At 40.4% G+C, this 21,945-nt stretch overlaps 1 protein-coding gene across 1 annotated transcript; it reads right to left on the reverse strand.

The window, feature by feature from the left end:
* SLC10A6 (solute carrier family 10 member 6) lies at positions 1-20,883 on the reverse strand. Its single transcript, XM_010966155.3, is given in 7 exon segments — positions 1-1,801; positions 1,804-1,959; positions 3,069-3,226; positions 4,549-4,724; positions 7,208-7,296; positions 8,847-8,965; positions 19,317-20,883. Coding segments are annotated over 7 exon segments (1,122 nt in total). The 5' UTR covers positions 19,694-20,883; the 3' UTR covers positions 1-1,754.
* Between the last annotated feature and the right edge of the window lie 1,062 nt (positions 20,884-21,945).

Consider the following 21,945-nt stretch of genomic DNA (forward strand, 5'->3'; position numbering starts at 1 on the left):
TCTCAGACAATACAGTTTCTCACAGATTTCAAAATTTACAAATAAGAAAAAAAAACAGAACCAGAGTCCAACAAAAACACACTATATAGGAAGTTATGTGATAAAAGTGGCACTTCATGTCAGTAAAGATGAATGATTCAATATACAATCTTAGGACAATTAATTAGATTCTTAACACAGGGAAAAAGAAATTCAAAATGGAATAAACATGTACATATTTAATACATAAAAGTAACAAAAATATATGGGATTTTAATACTGTAAGAATAGAGAAAGAGGATGGGTCTTACCTACTGCCAGACAGTATACACAGCAGCTAATAAGCATGTGTGCAGAGCTCCAAAAAGAACTCCCTGAAAAGGGGCCAAATGCATTCTCAAAAAGGGATCCTTTTACAATTCACAATCCATACAAAAATATAAATAGTCTAACATTTGACCAACACTGAGGGCAAAAAACATTTTTTAAAAGACTAATAAAGCTGAATATGTAAAAAATATAAAACTTCTATACAGCAAAAGACACACAAAAACAAAAGACAAAACACTAGGTAAAATACTGACAAAACAGGATAAAGGGTCATGATCTATATAATATGTTAATATGTTAAAATTTATCCATCAAAAAGGAAATAAAAAAATAGAAAAGCAGGCAAAGAACACAAACAGGTAAGTGATCATGAAAAATACTCTACTTCACTCACAATTTTAACAATGCAACTTTAGACGAGATATTTTCCTAAAGTAGAATGATCATTCTTAAGACTGGTGCGACTGTGGGAAACCAGGTGCTCCCAGGCACTTTATACAACGGTGCCAGAGAGCTCTCTGCCCAGCATTGCGATGTGCAGTCAACCCAGCAATTCAAGCCTAGGAAGTGATCCCACAGAAATACCTCCATGAAGGCACAAGTGTTTGTAGCACTTGTGATACCAGTAAGTTGAAAGCTATTTAAATGTCTGTGAATAAGGAACAGTTAAATAAATTACAGTCCTTCCATGCACTGGAATATTTCTATGGAGCCACTGTTCTAAAGAATGAGGTAGTTCAACAAAGACTGACACATAAAGATGCTCCGTAATATGTCATTAAGTGACTTACATAAGTTTATATGGAGTGATCTCCATGTTTTTAAAATGCCACAACATATAAATATATGTTAAAAGAATATATGTGTGCCTCTCCCTACGGAGTAAAAATATTAACCTTAAATGTCCATTAAATTCCCTCTAGGCATGTATTACATCTATAATCCAAAAAGATTTTCAAGCTCTAAAAAATAACAATCATTTGCAAAAAGACCCCATTTTTAATAAGAGCTGTATGCTTCCTCCCCAATGCCACAAAGGACTTGCCCAAAGTCAAGAAGTCAGGTGGGTCCAGACTCTGTCCTTGCCCTGCGGTATGAGGTGACATCCCCTCTATACAGTCCTAACTCTTGTGACATTAAAATTCTCAACTTGAGGATGACTTCACGTAACAGTGGGGGTCACTCTTCACTGTATGGGAAGATAGAACACACACAGCAGCTGGTAGCTATGTTGTGTAAACCCACAAAGGAACAACCTGAAATAGGCAGAACAGACTTTCAAAAAGGGATCCTATGACAATTCACAATGCACACAAAAATATAAATACGTTAACATCTGACACTCAAACATTCCCATCAGCCCTGACAACGAGATTCACTCATCAGCTCTGCACTGTCTTTGCTGCCCGCTGAGGAGGATAGGGACCCGTCAAGCCAGCAAGCCCCTACTTGGCACGTGAGATGCGGCCAGTTGGCTCGAGAGCACCGTGAGATCCACGGGCCCTGACGGCCCAGGAGTGAGAGCAGCTTCTTCAATCACCTCCAAGAAAGCACTGGTCTCTTTGGGTTTCTTCTTACAGCAGGCTTCTGCACAATGCGGGTGCTTTTTCCTGTGTTTGTTCTTCAGTCTCCTCTTGTACATCTTATACACTAGGTGTTAAAACACAGCAGTATTAAAAACCACTTTAGTGAAGATTATAATTTGGTGACATTGTGTACTTGTCAATACTTTGGGGGTTTGTTTGCTTTGGATCATGTGTGTATAAACACATAAGAAAAAGAAGGGTAAAAGTAAAAGGTAAAGACAAAACTCCAGAGCCAAATAATTCAGTGTATCAGGAGGGCTATTTCTGTCTGGAACAGACCTTTCGGGACTGAGCCGTGGATCAGGTCGCTGATGGCTCACCCATCCAGTCATGAGGTCAGGCAGTCAGCACTCTGTGGGCAGTGCTCTCCTGGTGCTGGGGGACAGCTGGGAACAAGCCCAGCATGTTCTTTCCATCAGTCTCACCATGAGAAGGAAGTAAAGCTTGGATCCAAGACCAGGAGTTTTATTCTGCTGGGATTTATCCCATGGGAGCATTAAACCCCAAGTGTCCCTTATACTGACGACTGTTCTATCAGTAATCAGTATATAATCGTACATCAGTAATCCTTGAGCCTGACTCAGAACCTGTTCTACGACAACAGTAAGAATTTACAACAGCTGAGATTAAAATAGATACATGTGTGTGTACATACCTATCAGTCTGTATTTTTTAAATTTACCTTCTATGAACTTACATAATGAATGACTCCAAAATGATGTATTTTTGGCTGTAGAGATAGGTAAGCATATAAACATATACACTTTTAATTTCTGTGTATATATTATATTTCATAGTTGAAAAGTATTTCATAGCCACTCAGCACAATTTTTAGTCACAGTACTGTGAAATAACATTTGGAAGACTTCAAAGCTCTTAATAAAACATAAAAAATGTCATTTTTGAGATAAGTGTTCATGGAGAATTCTGATAGCATTTTTTGTAAAGCATATTTGTTTATAATTAATTATAAGCTCATTTTTACTTTTTTTATATTTTTCTGTGAAACTTCACTTGTGACAAAGGATCTTGTTTATGCCCTTTATTTTCCCCAGAAATGTCAGACTGAAAATGTATCACAAGGGCAGCACATGCATATTCAGGCTGAAAAAAGAGCTGGTAAGTTGGGTCAATAATTTTTAGTCAAATCTACCCAATGGGGGCTCTACCCACCTGCAACAATGAGAAATCCATCCAACAGCTGGAAGAGCCCATAGGCCAATGGGAAGTTAAGCATCTGGACCAACTGCTTGGCAGTGAAAGATAACTGGAGCATGGTGATGCACATCTGAATGTTCTGAGCTCCGGTTTCCAAGGAAATGGTCCAGCACCTAGCAATGGAAAAAATGTTCAAGTAACATACTAGCAATAAGGACTACTCTTAAGTTTTCTCTTATGTATAGTGATAAATGTAAGCTATGAGCTTAGGCCACTAACAGTGTTTACTCATTCAGTAATTATTTGCTGAATGCCTACTCTGTGCATAGTCTCTGGAGAGGCACCTCCAAATAGGGGCCTACAAACCATGCCCTGGGAATCTGGGTGAAAAGACAAGATACACACGTAGGAAAGGCTCAGTAACAACACAAGACAAAGTATGATCGAGAGTCAGGGAGACCATAGAAATTCAGAAAAGTGGCGCAGATGGTTACAGAAGGCTTCAGAGGAAGAGTGGCATTAGAGGATGGAAGAAGGGAAGAGGCATTGAATGTGGGAGAATTACTGAAATTAAAGTTCCAGGGACAGGTATGAGCTTGGCCTGTTCAGTAAGCACTGGAAATGCTGTAGGCCAGCCTGCCCACGCGGAGTGGAGGACTGGAGGAGATGAGAATGGACAGTTGAATCAGAGATGTGAAACAGTATAAACTAAACAATGCTTGAAAAGAAACATAAAAAACCCAAGTAAAAACCAAATGTCTAAAATGATTTAGTAATCATCAATCAATGAAGGTTTTAGTAATCAATTTTTTCTACTGTTTTTCTACATTTTATTCATTTCTTTGCAAAAAAGAAAGAAAAAAGAAGGAAGGGAAAGGTACAGAGAAAGACAGGAAGAGGGAGAGGAAGGAGAGGAAGGGGGGAAAAACCTCACTTGAAGAAAATGCAGGAGGGAGTAATATAAGGCGACTGATAGGACTAAATTGCCTTCCAGAGGTCTGTGCCAGTCTATGTTCCCTCCAACCCTGTATGGTAATGCTCACCGCATCTACAGGCACAGCAACACGGAGTGTCATCATTTTTAGCATTTCACGGTATTTATATAACATACGCCCCAACTCGTCATGATAATATTTAAGATAAATTCCTGCTTCATCTCTTGCACCGTGCTCATGCCCTATAGTGATCTCTACTTAGTGAAACCACCTCGCCCTCCTATTTAACTATTAGAATAAGAGAAGCATGTCCAGATTACAAGTGGTGTTAATATTCCAGTTTCACAAATTACAGTCTCCCATCAGTTTGGCCTTGGTTTTCCTTTACATAAAGAATTACTGTGCTCTTTCCACTCTCTTTATGATGAGTTTTCCTGTTCCATCCACCTTGTAAGCCAAAACTCTTCATGCTTCCAGACACAGCCAGGCAGCAAAGCCTGCCAATGGCAGTGTGTTTAACTTGTCCTCCTTGTAAAAGCTGATAGATAATTTAACTGTACCTCTGCCAAGATTGGTGGGTAAGAAGTGCCAGCAAAAAGCCCATGATATGGCCAATCAAAGGAAAGATGAAACTGATGGTCAGAAGCATGGTATCTGAATTCCATGATCCTTTCGCCAGCACCACACCAGCAACCGCGACCACCAAGAGGAGGACTCCGCCAACAATGGCCCCAACCTAAGGCGAATTAATAAAATAGGTTCATGTAAACATCATCATCTTTTTGCAAAGTCCATCACTGCTCGAAAAGGCTTGGAACCTAGAAGTTTTAGAACAAAGAGAGGACTTAGAGACCAACGGACCCAATCTCATTTTACACAGAAAAATCCTCAGGTCCAAAGCGGTCAAGTGACGTGGCTGAGCTAGAATCTGATGAAGCTCAACACAAATCTAAGCCTTCTTATTTTATGATCAGTATGGTTCCCTTTCAAGTGGAGGATTGTGCCAGAAGGACTGGGCAGTAGAGTTTTTCACAGACAGGACAAATTTGTGAAATAACTGAAATCTGATAATAAGCATCCAACACTTCTACACACAGCCTCTCAGACCGTGCCCTGGTAGCCTCTTGTCTGAGATCTCCCCTGCCTGACCATCCACCACTCTCTTCCCACCACCCCTTCAACCACCGACGACTTCTAACCGCTTTGATCCTTGCCCTTGTCTCCTCCAAATGAAATGTGCCCATTCTTCATTAGACAGATGTAGTGTAATGTGAGGAGTACAGACAGGTACCTTACTTTTAACAGAACAAACAGAAACAACAAGAAACAAACAAACAAAATCAATGATTTTTCCCCTCAAAGGTCTGGGTCTTAAACCAAATAGCAAGGAAGCAAAATACAGAATATTGGGGAAAATCAGGATCTTGGCAAGCTCCCATTCACACCATGCGGCAGCAAACTATGCACCCAGTTACAGCATCACCCTTGATTTGAAATGATTCAGGGCATGGAGGAAGATGGTCATGGGCAACCAAAACAAAATAAAAACAACTCAATGGACCACAGATGTATTCTGGCGGTTGTTTTTATTGCTCAATCTGAGGACAGACTGGGCCTCTGCCTAACGGGAAGATGCTGGAACACACAAAGGCCTCCGATTGTAAAAATCCTACTCCAACTTTCTACCAAGAAAAGGATTTAAAAGTTTAAAATTTACCAACAGCAACTTGTTCAGAAAATGAATCAGATCTAAAACCAAAAGAGGACTAGGAATAGAGAATGAAGACATCCCAAAATAATGATTAAATTATCCTAGTTTTAACTAAGGTGCTCTAGAATATTTATCTGTATTATTAAATATTTTCTCCCACAACTCCTATGGAATTGCCAAAGGGTTTTTAATTTGCTCTTTACAGACATATAGAAAATTTATCTGGTTTCTCCATTGACACTGAAAGACAAATAGAGGATCTAGAAATACCAAAATAATCATTTTTTTGTTGATGCCCTTTAAGAAATCCAAGATAGAGTACTTGAAAAGTAAGAGGTTCCCGTGATGAAGCTCTCTCCTCTTGTTTTATAGACAAAATTATAACCACACGTTGAAATTTCCTCCTACTGAAATGACAGTAAAGTCACTACGTGCAATCCAAATGTACAGCGTTTAGTCCTTACTCCAGCTCTCTGTGCCCAGCTCATCTGTCTACTTGTCAACCCCTCTTCTCTTGTTCTTCATCTCATTGGAGGAATAGCGAGAGTTGTTCAGTCTGGTGCCAAACTGGGGAAGCAACATCCATTCGTGCAGCAAATGGAATGAGTGTTCCGTCAGGTAGAGCCAAACGTCAAGAGCTTAAACTCAACCAAACCATAAACCCCAGACTAAAGTGAACTGAAGTTTCTTAGCTGAACCTCCAATTAGCTCCAAATGTTTCCCACTTTATAAATGTAAAAAAATAACTGAAACATTTTTTAAATCTTCATGAAAGCGGCACAGAATAAACACGTGTATCTTCTAAAGCAATGCATAATTGGAAAAATGGAAGACACTCCAAGAGATTGATACCACTGTTGAGAAGGCCTCCTCTCTAGCTAGATTAATTTTAAAAGCCATTGAACGAGGACATTTGCTTGTTTCTCCAGCAGACAAGGGACAACCCCGGAAAGTTAAGAGGAGGTGGAAGGTTCCAGTTCCCTTCTTTTAGGGTCAATGCGTTCTGGATGATTTCATTTTGACAGTTACTCATGTGTCAGCAGCCCTTGCTCATGTGTACAACTCTCCTAGGAATGCTTCCAAAAGATTGCCTCTCCTCCTGCTGCTCTGTGAAGCCAGCTGTACTTCCATCCACTGGGCTCCGTTTCCGGCACACTTGAACAGCCTTCCCTTGAGAGCGCCTGTGTGGGGCCTGGTGAATGAATGGGCTCTCACTGGCCACATGTAGGCCTAAGCTTTTCTGTTACTCAAGCAGGAGTTCCACACTTTGCAGGGTGTCATAAGCCTCAGTGTATGGGCCCACAGGGGTGACAAAGCAAGGCTTAGAAGTGGAGGATATATTGCGGTTGGATCCAAAAATGCAGGACATGTAAGGAAAATTGCTGGGTGTGGGGCTGTATTTGACTGGCCCCTTTGTTCTAGTCATTGCCTGCATCTATTTGTCAAGTTTCTGAGTCTGAAATGTGCTAACTGGCCTGTGGAGTTACCTTAAGTTCCATCTTGCTTACCTTAAGAATAAGTCTGGATTGTTCTGGCCACCTGTAATTCACATAGGCACCGAAGGCCACAGGAATGGTCAGGCACACAAGGGTAATTCCTGCAGAGAAGAAAAATCTGTCAGACAGGACCCCTCTCACCCTAACTGCCCAGTCCCCAACAATTTATGTCTATTTCAACTAGATAAAAGTTTTAATTAAAGCTGCATTTTATTTCTGCATCTTCCTCCAAAAGAAAATTATTCTTAATCTTTGGAAGACAGTCGTTGAAGGGTCTACGATACCACTGAATGTCACCATACATGGTCTACCATTTCTCTAAGATCCCTCTGACAATCACATGGAATTTCAGAGACAACCAAGAACATTAGAAAACAGGAGACCCCTTTATGTCTATGAAATTCTTTGGTTGCTATGTATTGGGTCACCCCTCTACAGCTACAGCTATTATTTCTCTATTGGAAGCCAGTGGGTGATTTGCTTCACAAAGGAAAGAATGTCTATTACGGGACAAAAGTAGCATTCGTTACAGAAACCAGAGCAAGTTCTCATATTTCCAAGTGTAGCCAGGTAACCCAAAGGCAGGTGGGGAAATATGCCTTTTAATTAACACAGTAAAGACACTGAAGGCAGGCTCAACAGAGCAGAGGTCTACTTGCCAATCAGATTCACACACTGACAATTTCCAGGGCCACTTTCCGAATCTGGCCACTTGCAATACTGGCTCCAAAGTTATATGAGTTGCCCGTAACATTTTGAGCTTTAACTGTTTACAAGTGCCCTTTAGAATATATCATCAAAACAGTATATTAAATAATTTAGTGATCAGAAAAAAACTGCACGTAAAATCACAATTTCTAAATTAAGACTTCACTCAAATTTTTTACAGATATAATGAGCTTCAGGACATGGCTCATGGTTTTGAACTACGGGCCATGGGTTGTAAGCCCCCCAAGTGATAACTTAAGACTCCAGATTGGCACAGTAGAGTTTGAGGAGTAACAGTGCCTACCACCTCTCCACAGGCTCTGATCAAACGAGCATGGGTGTATCATCTCACCGAGTCTTTCTTCCAAGCCTAGTAAGTCCACAGAGATCTCTAGAAAAAGGGCAGAGTTTACGTGGGTGCAACTGTGACGTGTGCGTACTCTTCCACAGTCAACAGGAATCATTTACGTTGATTAGTAAAGAAGTCAAGGCTCACAAGCAATTTAAAGGTGGAGTCGGGGGAACTAAGGTCTCAATAGAGCCACCGTGACCCAGGTAACCTGTGAGTCGAGTATAATCGCTTTCTAGTGAATTATGTAAGGGTTGGTTTGTCTTTTTCTTTTTTTCTTCTTAATAAGTAAGTTTTCTGGCTTTATTTTCAAAAAAAGCTTGGACTCTTTTTGAATCAGTCAGATTGCTGAGTCAGAATTTCAGTTCTGCACTTACCAGCTGCACGACCTTGGTCGAGTTATTTAACCTCCCTAATCCTGAAACTATAGGAAATGGAACTGGTAACAGAATCTCTACCCTAGGGTTATTTGGAAAATTAAATTAGATAATAATTTTAAAAACCCTATATAAAGTAGGAGACATAAAAAACAATAGCTATTATTATTACTATCACATTACTGCTACTATTTCATTTCACAAGCCCAATACAGACCTATGTTCTGATATGGAATGGTGAGATTCTCCTCAAGATTCCAGGACAAGGTGTAGAGATAAAGGCAGAGTGGCATCATTCCCAGGGCAGCCACTGTGGAACAGGTTGTCATACTGATGCTGAAAGTAGAATTAAAGTGATACACTTAAGAGGGAGAATTTGAAATGAAGAATTTAGTCCTTATTGAAAACAATTCCTGGGCACAAGATCCTAGAGATTACGCAGAGTTAAGTTACCTGAAACTCCCTCCTGTCTTATTATTCAACACATGATGGCTGTATCCGTGGTCTAGAAAAAGATTTCCAGCAGTTCTTGCCATCCATCAATTAAATCATATTTGATGAGCATTTACTTGTCCTAAACGTTCTGCTAGTCACTATAAGGATTCATTTTCTTTCCTTATACAGTTCTTCTTTATTGAGATAAAATTCATAGACCATAAAATTCACCATTTTAAAGTGCCTTTAGTATATGTGAATATACCATCCTATTCTGTTTCCAGAATATTTTCATCCCCTGAAAAATGAAGCTCCACCCCATTGGCAGCCCCTCCCCATTCCCTTCTTCAGCCCTGACAACCAGTAATCTACTCTGTCTTTAAAGAATTTTGTCCCCATCTGGGCAATAAAACCAGCGACAGAATGAATCATTAAAATTAGGGGAAATAAGGTAAATGGAAATGAGATATCCTTCAGGTCAACAAAATAACTTAACTTGCTGGGGAAGGTACACAATCTGTTTAAGTGCGTACAGGCTGCTTATTGACATGGTTAATGCTGCTCTACTGATGAGGTGAGGCGAAGGGGCCATCATACAGCACAACCCGGGATGAAGCAAGAGTTTACTCACTGCAGCACTAGGCCCCGAGAGTCTGGGAACTGTTTAATATTCATTCTTTAAGTTCTCACACCAGACTGCCTTGCACACAGGATATGCCCACTCTGTGACCATGGCACAAATGGCCGAGAGACTGAGAGGCTCGCAACCTCCCAGCCCACGGAGGACAGGAAGGAGACCCCTCGCAGGGCTGAGACCTGAGACAGCAAGCGTCCTCCAGTACTTTATCAGGCTTGCAAGTTACCCATCATCCCCTCATGATATGAATCACCAATGTTCCATCTACTTACCCTGCCTATAAAATAATCTATCTGCGATTGCTGTGACATTTTCTCTCAGAAGAATGTTTATACTCTCGGCAAGGCAGCAAACATTATACTCCAATATTAAAAACACTCCTGCACTCTCAGTCACTGCTGGTGAAAATGCAAAACAGCACACCCCCTGGAGGGAGTTTGGCAATATCTGCAAAATTAAACATGCATTTGCCCTTTGACCCTGCAATTCCACATCTGGGAATCTATCCCAAAGATGTGCTGTCAAATATTTAGCTGATTGGTGCCCCTTTCCCAAAACCAGACTTAGGTAATTCATAAGTATTTGTATATATCCCTCCCCTTTTTTTTTCATTTAAGTAGTCCTGTTTTATACTTGTTTGTTCAGTGAATAGAGGTTTATTTTTTGGGTTTTTTTTTTTTTCTTTTTAAAACAATCACACATGACAACCTACTCTGCAGCTTGGATGCTTCTGGTTTTTTTCTCCACTTAATATCATAGACATATTTTCAGGACAATACGTGTAACTTAAATTCATTTTTTAAAGAACTGCAAAGTACAACATAAATTTGCCATAATATCTTCAATCACTTCATTAATGATGAAAAATTGCTTTTTCTTCTATTATCAACACTGCTATAATAAACATTCTTGTACATATTTCACTTGAAATAACTCTTTTCTTTCTGTAGAGCAGATATGCCAAATTTGAATCACTATGTCAAAAGTCTGTGTTTTTTATTTTAATAAAGACTGCCAGATTCACTTCTAAAAAGCTCATTGCATTTCACAATCCTGCTCACACTGGAGGTGATCAATCCTTTTACTTCTCATGAGAACACTGGAAAACGCATCTCCCTCTTTGGTTAGACACCTGTCTCCGAGGTTGTGCTTTCTCTCATGTTTATTAGCTTCATGGGTGTCCCCTCTAAACAGCTTTGCTTGTCTGATTTTTCTTTTCTCAATTTGTAGGAGCTCTTTTAAATTTAAAGTATATGTCATCAGATATAACATAAATATTTCTACCAGGCTTACTTTATATTTTTACTATGCTTATGACTTTTGCCATAATAAATAATTAACACTGAGATAGTTGAATCTGTCCATTTGTTTCCTGGCTTCTGAGTTTCTTGTCTTATTAAAGACTTACCCCTCTCCTGAGGTTATTCAAATATTGCCCCCACTTTTTACTTTTTAATTGGTTTATATTCTGTATTTATATTTTTAACTCATCTAAAATTTATATTTTATATTGTATAAGGTATGAAATTAATCTATTGTCTTCTATATAGAGAGGCAAGTGTGTTAAATTTCCCAAATAAACAATTTTCCACTAGACTGAAGTGCCAACTTCATTATGTATTAAATATATGTTCAAGTGTATTCAAAATGTTCTTTTTCCCTAAGCAAATACCAGACTATTTTAATTACAGTGTTTTCATAGTATTTCTGTATATGACAGAGCAGATACTTCCACATAAGTTTTTCTTTTCAAACTATTCTGAGCACTTCTTGTATAGATTTTTTCCATAGAAATTTAAAATTATTTTGTCCTATTAAGAATGCTTACTTTGAGCAAAGTTTTCTTCCTAACTAGAGAGCAGATAAAGGAAGAAAAGCAGCTCGCCACAGCTCTCAAACCTCTGTATCCACGAAGAGTGTGTCTGGGAAGCTTTTCCAAACCCCTAGTCTGTGGCAGTGCTACATTCCTGGCTCCTCGCATCACCACATCCTGAAAGGAATTTGTATGACGTCACATTCACCTTGAACTTCATGAACAGCGTTTCCCTCCTGTATGGCTTTGGCTCAAACAGCAGAAAGCTAAGATCCATGACAGTAGGAAGCAAAGTGTGAGGTTTATTTCAGACTGATTCTCTATCTTTGATTACATAGGTTACTACTTCCATTCTTTATACAACTGTTCAAGCCTGTAATGTTCACAGCAACGGTCAAGGATGGGGACAGATGACCCTGGTGCTTCGCCAACTTTATAAATACCAACAAAGCTGGAAAAGCACACAGTGAACGTGTGCGTGCACTGGAAAGTCACACCTTTTGTTTTACTGCCATGAAATTCCAATGTAGCGTAAACAGAGGATGTGGCTAGCTGGATCTCTCGGCTGCTCACATGCAGGAAAACTGTTGGCAAAATCTGACCTCAATATAACAAGATTCCACTTGCACTAAGAAGAATGACATCCCACCCCCAACTATTACAGAGAATAATGAGACAGATTCAGCAAGTCTGGACAAACAGGTAAATCCTGAACCTCCTTTAAAACATGAAAATTACATATATATGCATTACAGTAAAATGTAGCATCAATAAGTATGCCATTTTGCAACTGGAGTTTAAATTATCAAATACTGTTTTGGTTTGTAACCAGTAAACTCAGGAACTCTGACACTCAAAACTATGAAAGTACACACTAGCTTCCTCACTGGAAAAAAATTAAAAATTACCTAGCTAGGTACTGCATAAGAACAGACACAGAGATCAATGGGACAGAATAGAAAGTCCAGAAATAAACCCACACACTTATGGTAAATTAATCTATGAAAAAAGAGGCAAGAATATACAATGGAGAAAAGAAAGCCTCCTCAATAAGTGGTGCATGGAAAACTGGACAGCTACGTGTAAAAGAGTAAAATTAGAGCATTCTCTAACACCATACAAAAAATAAACTCAAAACAGGTTAAAGACCTAATTGTAAGAACATATACTATAAAACTAGAGGAAAACATAGGCAGAACATTTTAACAAAATTTCAGCAATATTTTCTTCAAACCAGCTCCTAGAGTAATGGAAATAAGAACAAAAATAAACAAATGGGACCTAGTTAAATGTAAAAGCTTTTGCACAGCAAAGAAAACCATAAACAAAATGAAAAGACAATGTACAGAAGGGAGAAAATATTTGCAAATGACATGACTGACAAGGGGCTAATTTCCAAAATATACAAACAGCTCATACAGCTTAATATCAAAAGAAAACAAGCAACCCAATCAGAAGACCTAAACAGACATCTCTCCAAAGAAGACAGCCAGATGGCCAACAATCACATGATAAGATGCTCAATATTGCTAATTATTAGAGAAATGTAAGTTGAAATTACAATGAGGTATCACCTCATATCAATCAGAATGGCCATCATTAAAAAGTCTACAAATAATAAATGCTGGAGAGGGTGTGGAGAAAAAAGAACCCTCCTACACTATTGGTAGGAATGAAAATTAGTGCAGCTACTATAGAAAACAGCAAGGAGGCCCCTTAAAAAACTAAAAATAGACTTACCATATGATCCAGCAATCCCACTCCCGGGCATATAGCCAGAGAAAACTATAATTCAAAAAGACACATGCACCCCAATGTTCACAGCAGCACTATTTACAATAGCCAAGACAGAGAAGCAACCTAAATGTCCACTGACAGAGGACTAGATAAAGAAGATGTGGTGTGTATATATATGTATATATTCATTCCACACAATGGAATATTACTCAGCCATAAAAAAGAATGAAATAATGCCATTTGCAGCAACATGGATAGACCTAGAAATTATATTCAGTGAAGTAAGTCAGACGGAGAAAGACAAATAACATGTGATATCACTTATATATGGAATCTAAAAAAAAAGGATACAAATTATTTTATAAACCAAAAACAGACTCACTGACATAGACAACAAACTATGGTTACCAAAGGGGAAAGGGCAGGGAGGGATAAATTAGGGGTTTGGAATTAATAGACACATATTACTACATATAAAACATAAACAACAAGGACCTACTGTATAGCACAGGCAACTATATTCAATTTCTTATAACATATAATGAAAAAGAATCTGAAAAAATATATATATATGTATAACTGAATCACTTTGCTGTATACCTGAAACTAACATTGTAAATCAACTTCAATTAAAAAAATTTTTTTAACTCAAAAAAAAATCTAGCTAGTCAGATGGACATGGAGTAAGCTATAAGATCAGATCAACAGATTTGGCCCTAGAGAAGAGTTCAAGGCCAGGTTTCTCATCCTCAAATGTAAATGTTATTCCTGTCTGCTGCTTCTCAAGAACAATAACCAGCATTTACTGAGCACGACCTGCTAAGTATCAGACCTCACTAAATACATTTTCTCTTTTTGTCTATACAATAATCCTACATGTAGGTATTCTTTCTATTTTATAGACAAGAAAACTAAGGTACATAGAATTATAAGGTACATAGAATTATTGTATCCTAATTGTAAAATGACTATTACTCAATAAAAGAAAGTTTAAAAAAAAAATGTACCCTAAGTCACATGGATTCAATCTAAGTTCTGTCTCTCAAGATGGTCAGTTCTCCACCAGGCCCTGTTAGACGGACCTGAAAAATCTCAAGTCCTATTTCCAGGGTCTCTGCTGAAGAACCAAGAGCTTCTTTAAAGTCCAAAACTCAAAACTGGCCACTGAACCCCTCAGGCTCCACCACCACTAGTGGTCAGAATTCTTTCTCTGCCACTGAAGACACAAACGCATACTTAGGGAGGAAAAGACCTCGTGCACCAAAAGTTATCAAAGTAAAGACAGTGGGAGCTGTCCTGAGTTGTACCAATAAACTGACAGCATTTCAAGAGTTTTTGTAACACACACAGGCAATCAGAAACTTTCCTTCAGTCATTCACTCACGTCTATCAAGTGCCTGCCACCACCAGGCTGGTACTGAGCACACAAAGACGAACAAGCCATGGAGGAGCTCAGAGACCTAGCGGGCGAGGCCCCTCCGATAGACAGGAAAACACTGCATATTTAGTGCTCTGGGGACAGCAAGGAGGGGCACCTCTGTCGAATAGTTTCAGGAGAAACACTAAAAACTGGGGAGGGAGAGGCACATACTTAGACTTCATAATTTTACTTTATTTTCCTACTGTCACAAAATACTTAAAGCATAAAAGAACTTCAGATCCACTTGTGGTTTATACCCAAAAGAATTGAAAGCAGGGACTCCAACAGTTCCTAGCAGCATACCCATGTTCACAGCAGCATGATTCACAACAGCCAAAAGGGGGAAGCAACCCAAGTGTCCATCAACTGAAGAATGGATAAACAAAGTGTGTTATATACATGCAATGGATTATTATTCAGCCTTAAAAAGAAAGGAAATTCTGACACGTTACAACACAGATGCACTTTGAAGTCACTATGCTAAGTGAAATACACCAGACACAAAAGGACAAGTGTTTTATCATGATTTCACTAATATGAGATATCCAGAGTAGTCAAATTCACAGACAGAAAATAGGATGGCGGTTGCCAGGGCCTGGAGGGAAGGAGCAATTATTGTTTAATGGATGGAGTTTCAATTTGGGAAGATGAAAACGTTCTAGAGATGGAGGGTGGTGATGACTGCACAACAATGTGAATGTACTTAATGCCACTGAACCATACACTTAAAAACGGGAAAATGGGAAATGCTATGTTATGTATATATTGCACCATAATAGAGAAAAGGACCTCAAGAGTCTCACCTACTGATTTTACAAATGAGGAAACTGAGGTCCAGAGAGGTAACTTGCTCAAAGGCACACAGCTCCTTGAGCAGAGACTAAAACAGACCCCTGGCGCAGGGCTCCTTTGCCTGTTCCATATAGTAGTAGTAACTCACACAGCATGCTGTGCCAGGTAACACTCTAAGCATTGTGTATGTATTATTATTAGCTCATTCAGTCCTTGCAACAACCCGTGAGGTAGCTAATGCTTCTCCCTGTTTTAGAGGGGAGGAAACTAAGGCACAGAGCATTTACATAACCTGCTAAGATGACCCAGTTGGTAAGTGATAGTTGGTTAGTTTCTTCAGAGTGGTGCACTTAACGACACTGTACTGCCACATGTTTTCATGTCCTACTGTCCAAAACAAGAGTTCTGTCCATCGTTAGCACAGTAGATTGCAAAAATGTCTCCAGATATTTTCTCTTTTCTATGACATCTGCACTGTGACCTTGCAGCTCATCCCATCAAGAGGCAGAATCGACTTCTCCAGTCCTCGTAATTTGCTGGCTTTGCAATTCGCATTGGCCGGTAGAATGTGGTGGAAGTAACAATGAGCCGGTTTCAGGCTCAGGGCTCAAGAGACCTTGTATGCTTCCTCTTTTTCAGAACCCAGCCAATTAGGTCTAGGCTAGCCTGCCAGAGAATGAGAGCCCACATGGAGGAGGCCCCAGTTGTCCCCAGTGAGGCCATCCAAGCCCAGTCTACACTTAGCCAGCCCCCAAACATGTGAGAGGACCCTGCCAGGATCTGCTGTGCTCAGTCCAGGGAAGGATGATTTTTAGGCTCTTCATACACATGGACCAACAGCTTTCCAGAACAGTTACAACAAAGGATGAGTGGAGGCGACAGACCAGGCCAGGTGTCTTTGCAGGCTGAGAGGACAATGGGCAAAAGCAAGTTGAGAAAGTGTGGGGTATGTTTAAAGAACAGTTAATCGTCTATTTTGACTACAGACCAGTTGTGCTCAAGGGGTTAATGGGAAATACACCTGCAGAAGTCTGTCAGACCCGGCTTAGCTTCTACTCGATGTAGCAGGTGTTGAGCAGCTGTATATGTATAACACGCTCCTTTTCTCTTCCCCATGCCATGAAGGAAGTACCATGATTTGCAGTTACAGAAAAGAGGTCCTAAGTCAGGATACAAGGACAGGCAACCCGACCCCAAAGCCTGCCTTACTCACCTACCACAAAACCACGACGGAAAGACTGAAGGTAGGGAGAACACTGTGAAGATACCACAACTGGACAAGAAAGAAATGGTGGGACTTGAGCTGAGGTGATGGCAGTGGAGAGATAGGAAGCAACAGCTATGGTGACATGAAGCCTGATGGGAGGCACACGGGCTGCTGGGATGGTGAGCCCTGGTGACTGGTGGGAGGATGACTGGTGCCAGCGTCGGACACGCAGAGTGCAGGAACTCGTTCACACGTGCAAACTCCGAAAATGCTTTCTCTGTGTGAGTACACGGAGAACTACAAGTAAACTGAATGAAGCACGGAGTTAAGGCATGAAACACATTTGGGGTCGTCTGAAGAGCTCTCAGTCTAAATTTCCTCGTTTGTAAAACGAAGATGTTGTACTAAATCCTCCTGGATCTTATCCAGCATGAAAAACAGAATTCCTATCAATGACTATCTACTGAGTTTTGCTTAAAAGTTATTTTTGTTGGTAATCAAGTGAGAAAAACATAATGAACTTGGATATTGTTTCACTCAATAATATTCAGTTTCCTCCTATTTGCAATTTTTACTGAGATTTAAGATCTATTACTCTTGTCTCTATAAGCTTTTGAAAATTGAATATTTAGTCATTTTTAAATTGCATTTCTTAGAATTTAATTTTTTGCTTGGTTTTCGTTTTTATTTTCTGAGGTTCAAAATCAAAATTTTGTAAGAGAAAGGGGATGATAGCTAATATCTATTGGGTACCTACTATGTGCCTGCTATTCTGCATATATATTCTTCCTTTAAAATACAGTCTTGTAATAGGTAATTTTAATCCTGTTTTACAAATGAGGAGATGAGGTTTATAGGTTAAATAATTTGACCAAAGTTAAAAGCGTATTAAGAGAAGTAAAATGAACTTAATCTTTTATAGACTTCCTATTAATTGCTATTTTTACTATAATGTTGGCCAAAAAGAGATGAAGATAATAAATGTTCTCTTTCCCAGAACAGAAGTGCTGGAGAACACTGTTTAAAGATTTATGCTCCTACTCAGAACAGAAGATCCAGTTGTGTTAATAAATGGCATTGAAGAAAGTTCCTAAATTGCAGACTGATGAGAAACAGATGTGACTTTAAATGTGTGTCCTGCCATACTCATCTGTAGCATTTGGCAACCTACTTAGCCAATCCGAGTCAAACTTATCTCAGCTGTAAAGTTCAGGATAATAAAAGGTCATTTACAAGGTTATTATGAGAGTCAAGAAAGAAGAGAATGAGAATACATGAAAGCATCGACCCCATGCCTGTCGGGGTATTTAATACCTATATTTCCTTTTCTTTCCAAAAGCCTTCAGGTCCTGGAATTTATCACTGTTACACGCACTCTGTGTAAAGAATATTTATCATTTCCCAATTATTACGTTAGTGATCAACTTTACTGAATTTGAAACAGCAATACCTATTCGTGGTGTTTTTTTGAATTAGCAATGCAAGTGATTCATTTCATTTCACTTTGATAAGTGGGGAACTAAAAACATAGCCACATGAAAATTAATTATTGGTCTGCTTGGCACGAACTCATTAAAATTTATAGGTGAAATAAGTTCCATATGCTACACATTCAGCACATGCAGGAAACTAGAAACCCATACCTGCAGCTGAGTCACAAATGTCAACTCCCAGCACAGTCAGCACCTGAGTCATTCATCCATTGTACAATAAATCTCACCAAAATGACATACATGTCGAACAAAGAATTAAATTTATAAGTAGTTCTTTCCCTGGGCAAAAGGTGCAACAGTTTGGTCATAAGTAAGCAAAGACTCTAGAAAGACCACTGTGTTTTTAGCCCTTTCATTTTTCCAATTGTGACTCCTCTATTCTTTCCTCAAATGCTTTCTCCCCCATTGAAGCATTCACTCTCATTAAAATGTAAATGAATGATAAAGCCTAATGTCTCCCAGGGGTATTTATCTACACCATAACTGGGAATAAGGTCACTGGCTTAAGTGAAAGAAACGAGATTCTAGTAATGAATGTTAAACATCTGTAAAGCAACAAGAAACAATTTTAGTCATGGTCTTTATGTCATTCCCCAAGTCAACTCAATAGGCCACTTAAAATAGGAGACGTTCATTGCATTCCCCAAAGGCTCCTTTATCCAGTTCCCCAAAATACTGATTTCATAAACTAGGGCCTCAGGCAGCACTTGCTGGTTAGAGATTCGAGAGCCTCATTGGTTATGCCCCCCACCACCCCCACCATCACATGGCTGCCAACCACTATCCTTCTCTTTCTGGGATTCTGAACCTCCATCCTGGGAGACTGTGAAACCAGGACTGTTGTGAACGCTGTCAGTGTGGGTGACAATGAGTTCACACCTAGGAAGGGCCATTGGATGAGGAGGAGACCTGCCTTCACTGCTGCAAATGAACCAAACCCCTCAACTCAGAAAAGGAGCTGCCAGTGAAACAGAGGACAATGACAGCAAAGTAAATTTTAAGCTCAGCCAGGAAAGCGCTCCCAAGCCTGAACAAGCCTCTGTAAGATGTTTCTCACTGGAATCTCCACCTAGATGGACACAGAAGTATCAGTCATCCTCCCAGGCAGAGTGCTACCAGGGGAAGGCAGATGAGCGCCCCTAGTGTAACTCACCTGAGATCCATATCTCCATCAACCCAGAAGGTGAAAATGTTTGAGATGGTCCCCCCTGGGCAGCAGCCCATGATGAGGATGGCAATCGCTTGGGCTGGCTTCAGAGAAAAGCTGACGACCAGGAGATAGGCTGTAAGAGGCATGAGCCCAAACTGGCAGAGCAGTCCCACAGCAATGCCCCAGGGTCTCCTGATGTGCGACCAGAGCTTCCGGATCTCCACAGAGCATCCCAGGGAGAACATAAGCAGGCCCATCATCACGGCCAGCACCACCGTGAACACAAGTTCCAGGTTTCCATACGCCTCCAGCCCCACCGGAAACTCCTCCTCCGAACTGTTGGCAGGGCAGGCTGAGCTGCTGGAACAGTTTGGTCTCATCTTCTTATCTCCTTAAGGCAGCGTTACAAATGAGCCTCTGCCGCGATAGCCGGGCAGCTCCATCCTGCCACGTTCTGTAACCACACAACAAAATCACGCGTGGAGAATCATTCCAGGAGCTGCTGGCCGGCCAGCTGATTCACCTTAATCTGATCCATCTATTCATGAGTGGCATTATGAAAGTAATTACCGTGGGCATGAACCATCTAATAAACTGTGGTAAGTACGGCTTTCCACTTCAGTTCTTACTCACCACTGAACACCCAAGTGAAACAGACAAGAAAACCCACTGTCAAGTGGAGCAACTGGTATGTCGTCAGCAACACATTGTGTTCCAGGAAAGCAAGTTGGCTGCCAAGACATAATTTCTCCGAACTCAATGGGAATTTCAAAGCACCAGGATGCAATGTTTTGCGGAGAGAAAAGGCTAACTCTGGAAAAAACAAAGGCAGCTAAGCCAAAGCCACACCTCATGGTATTAGTAAAACATTCCTGTGAAGATACTAAAGCAAAAGAACTCCAGGTAAGGAAATGTCAGGAAGAACTAGGGATAATTTCAAGAGAGCTTTGAAATTAGTCTCACCTTTTTCTTCTATTTCTATGAGAATTTGTGTCTAAAGCCCTAATTAAACACCTGTAAGAGTAATATATTAAACACCTGATTTGTCTCATGAAACATGTGGAAACTCATTTCTGAACCCAAAATAATTCAATGAAGCTGTCCCTTTCTTTTGGAGAATATAGAGTCGGCTTTGAGATGCCACACCCCTGGGTCTCGTGGTGAGGTCTGGGAATTCGGCAGTGAAACACAGTAAAGAGCTTGTCTGGAAGTCTGAAGACAGTCTGAGGTCAGCCTCTGACTGCAATGGCCTGGGGCCCCTCTATGTGCCTTAACTACACAGACACATGTTTTGTTGGCAAAACCAGGCAAGGAAAATACGGTTCCCTGAAACTAAAGCTCCAAAAAGCAGATGCCACACCCCTCCTCACAGAAAGCAGGAAGTTTATTTGTGGGACAAAGGTTGGGACAAGGCACACTTTATAAACGCTCCACCTGCCTTAAGAGGGACAACAGCTACGCATTGTTTAGTTTCGGATTAGCAAATTATTTTCCATGACAAAATGCTCTGGCCATGTTTGCTGTATAAAAAACAAGCTGAATACATATGCAAAATGAAATCTAACTATTTGCAGGAAGTATGAACTGCCTCAGGCAAACCCCCCACCCCCAAAAGCAGCTCTGAAAGTGAAACCTTGCTGGAGGCCATCAGAGGTCACTATGAGGACCTGCTGCCCCCAACTCTTGTTTTATACCCAAGAACAAGCGAACATTTACACTACCCTTGGTGAGCCTGTCAGGAGGCAACCCAGAACCCTCTGCACTGGGTTTATGCAGAGGCAAGCAGAGAAATGGACACTGAGGAGTGGGTTAGGTCTCTGGAAGGCTACGTGTCCCCAGCTGAATGATGCAAGGTGCGGTTGAGCTGAGGAGGAACAGAGGAAGGAGACAACTAACATTTTCTGAGCATCTACTAAGTGACAGAAGCATGCTAGGTGTTTTACACATATGTGGCTGTATCTGGTGAAGCATAACTTTTTTTTAAAAAAACTTTTTTAGAAAGAAGGTATCAGATTATTTTCTGTCTGGAGAATGCCAAACAGTCCCTTGGGAGACCTTCTTTGTTCTCGAAAGAATCACCTGAATGGCCCTTCTCAGTTGTACAAATTTAAGTTTAATATTCCATTCCTGATAGAGGAGGATGTGCTAGGAACTTTGGTGACTTGTCTGGTACTCAGCCCTGATAGCTGGGAGGAGGGGGCTAAATTTGCATAGTGAATTTAAGGAGTCTCCAAAGGGGAAGGTGACCTTGGCCACTTGCCTTTTAAAATTCAGCGTTATCAGAATTTCTCAAATGAATTCCTAGGATGATTCTAACTGAGGTCCACTGGGTAGGAAAAGATGCTAAAGTCTAATTACATATCATGAAAGGAAGGGGTGTCTGGACTAGTGGCAAGTACCTCTGGGACCAGCTGTCTTGGCACAGAGTGATACAGCACACAGTGCCTGAGTAGGTGGATGTAACCTGAAAAGAAGTAACCTTGAGAGGCCAAGCTTGGCACCACCGCTTTGTGTGCACGGATCTGGACCAGAAGGGGCACAGCGGCAGTGGGTAAGGACCCACTGGACTGGGTAGAACCGATTTATTCAAAAGGTCCCTACAAAACAACAGCAGCTGAAAACCAGGGCCTAC

This window comes from Camelus bactrianus, chromosome 2, assembly GCF_048773025.1.
Source record: "Camelus bactrianus isolate YW-2024 breed Bactrian camel chromosome 2, ASM4877302v1, whole genome shotgun sequence".
NCBI lineage: Eukaryota > Metazoa > Chordata > Mammalia > Artiodactyla > Camelidae > Camelus > Camelus bactrianus.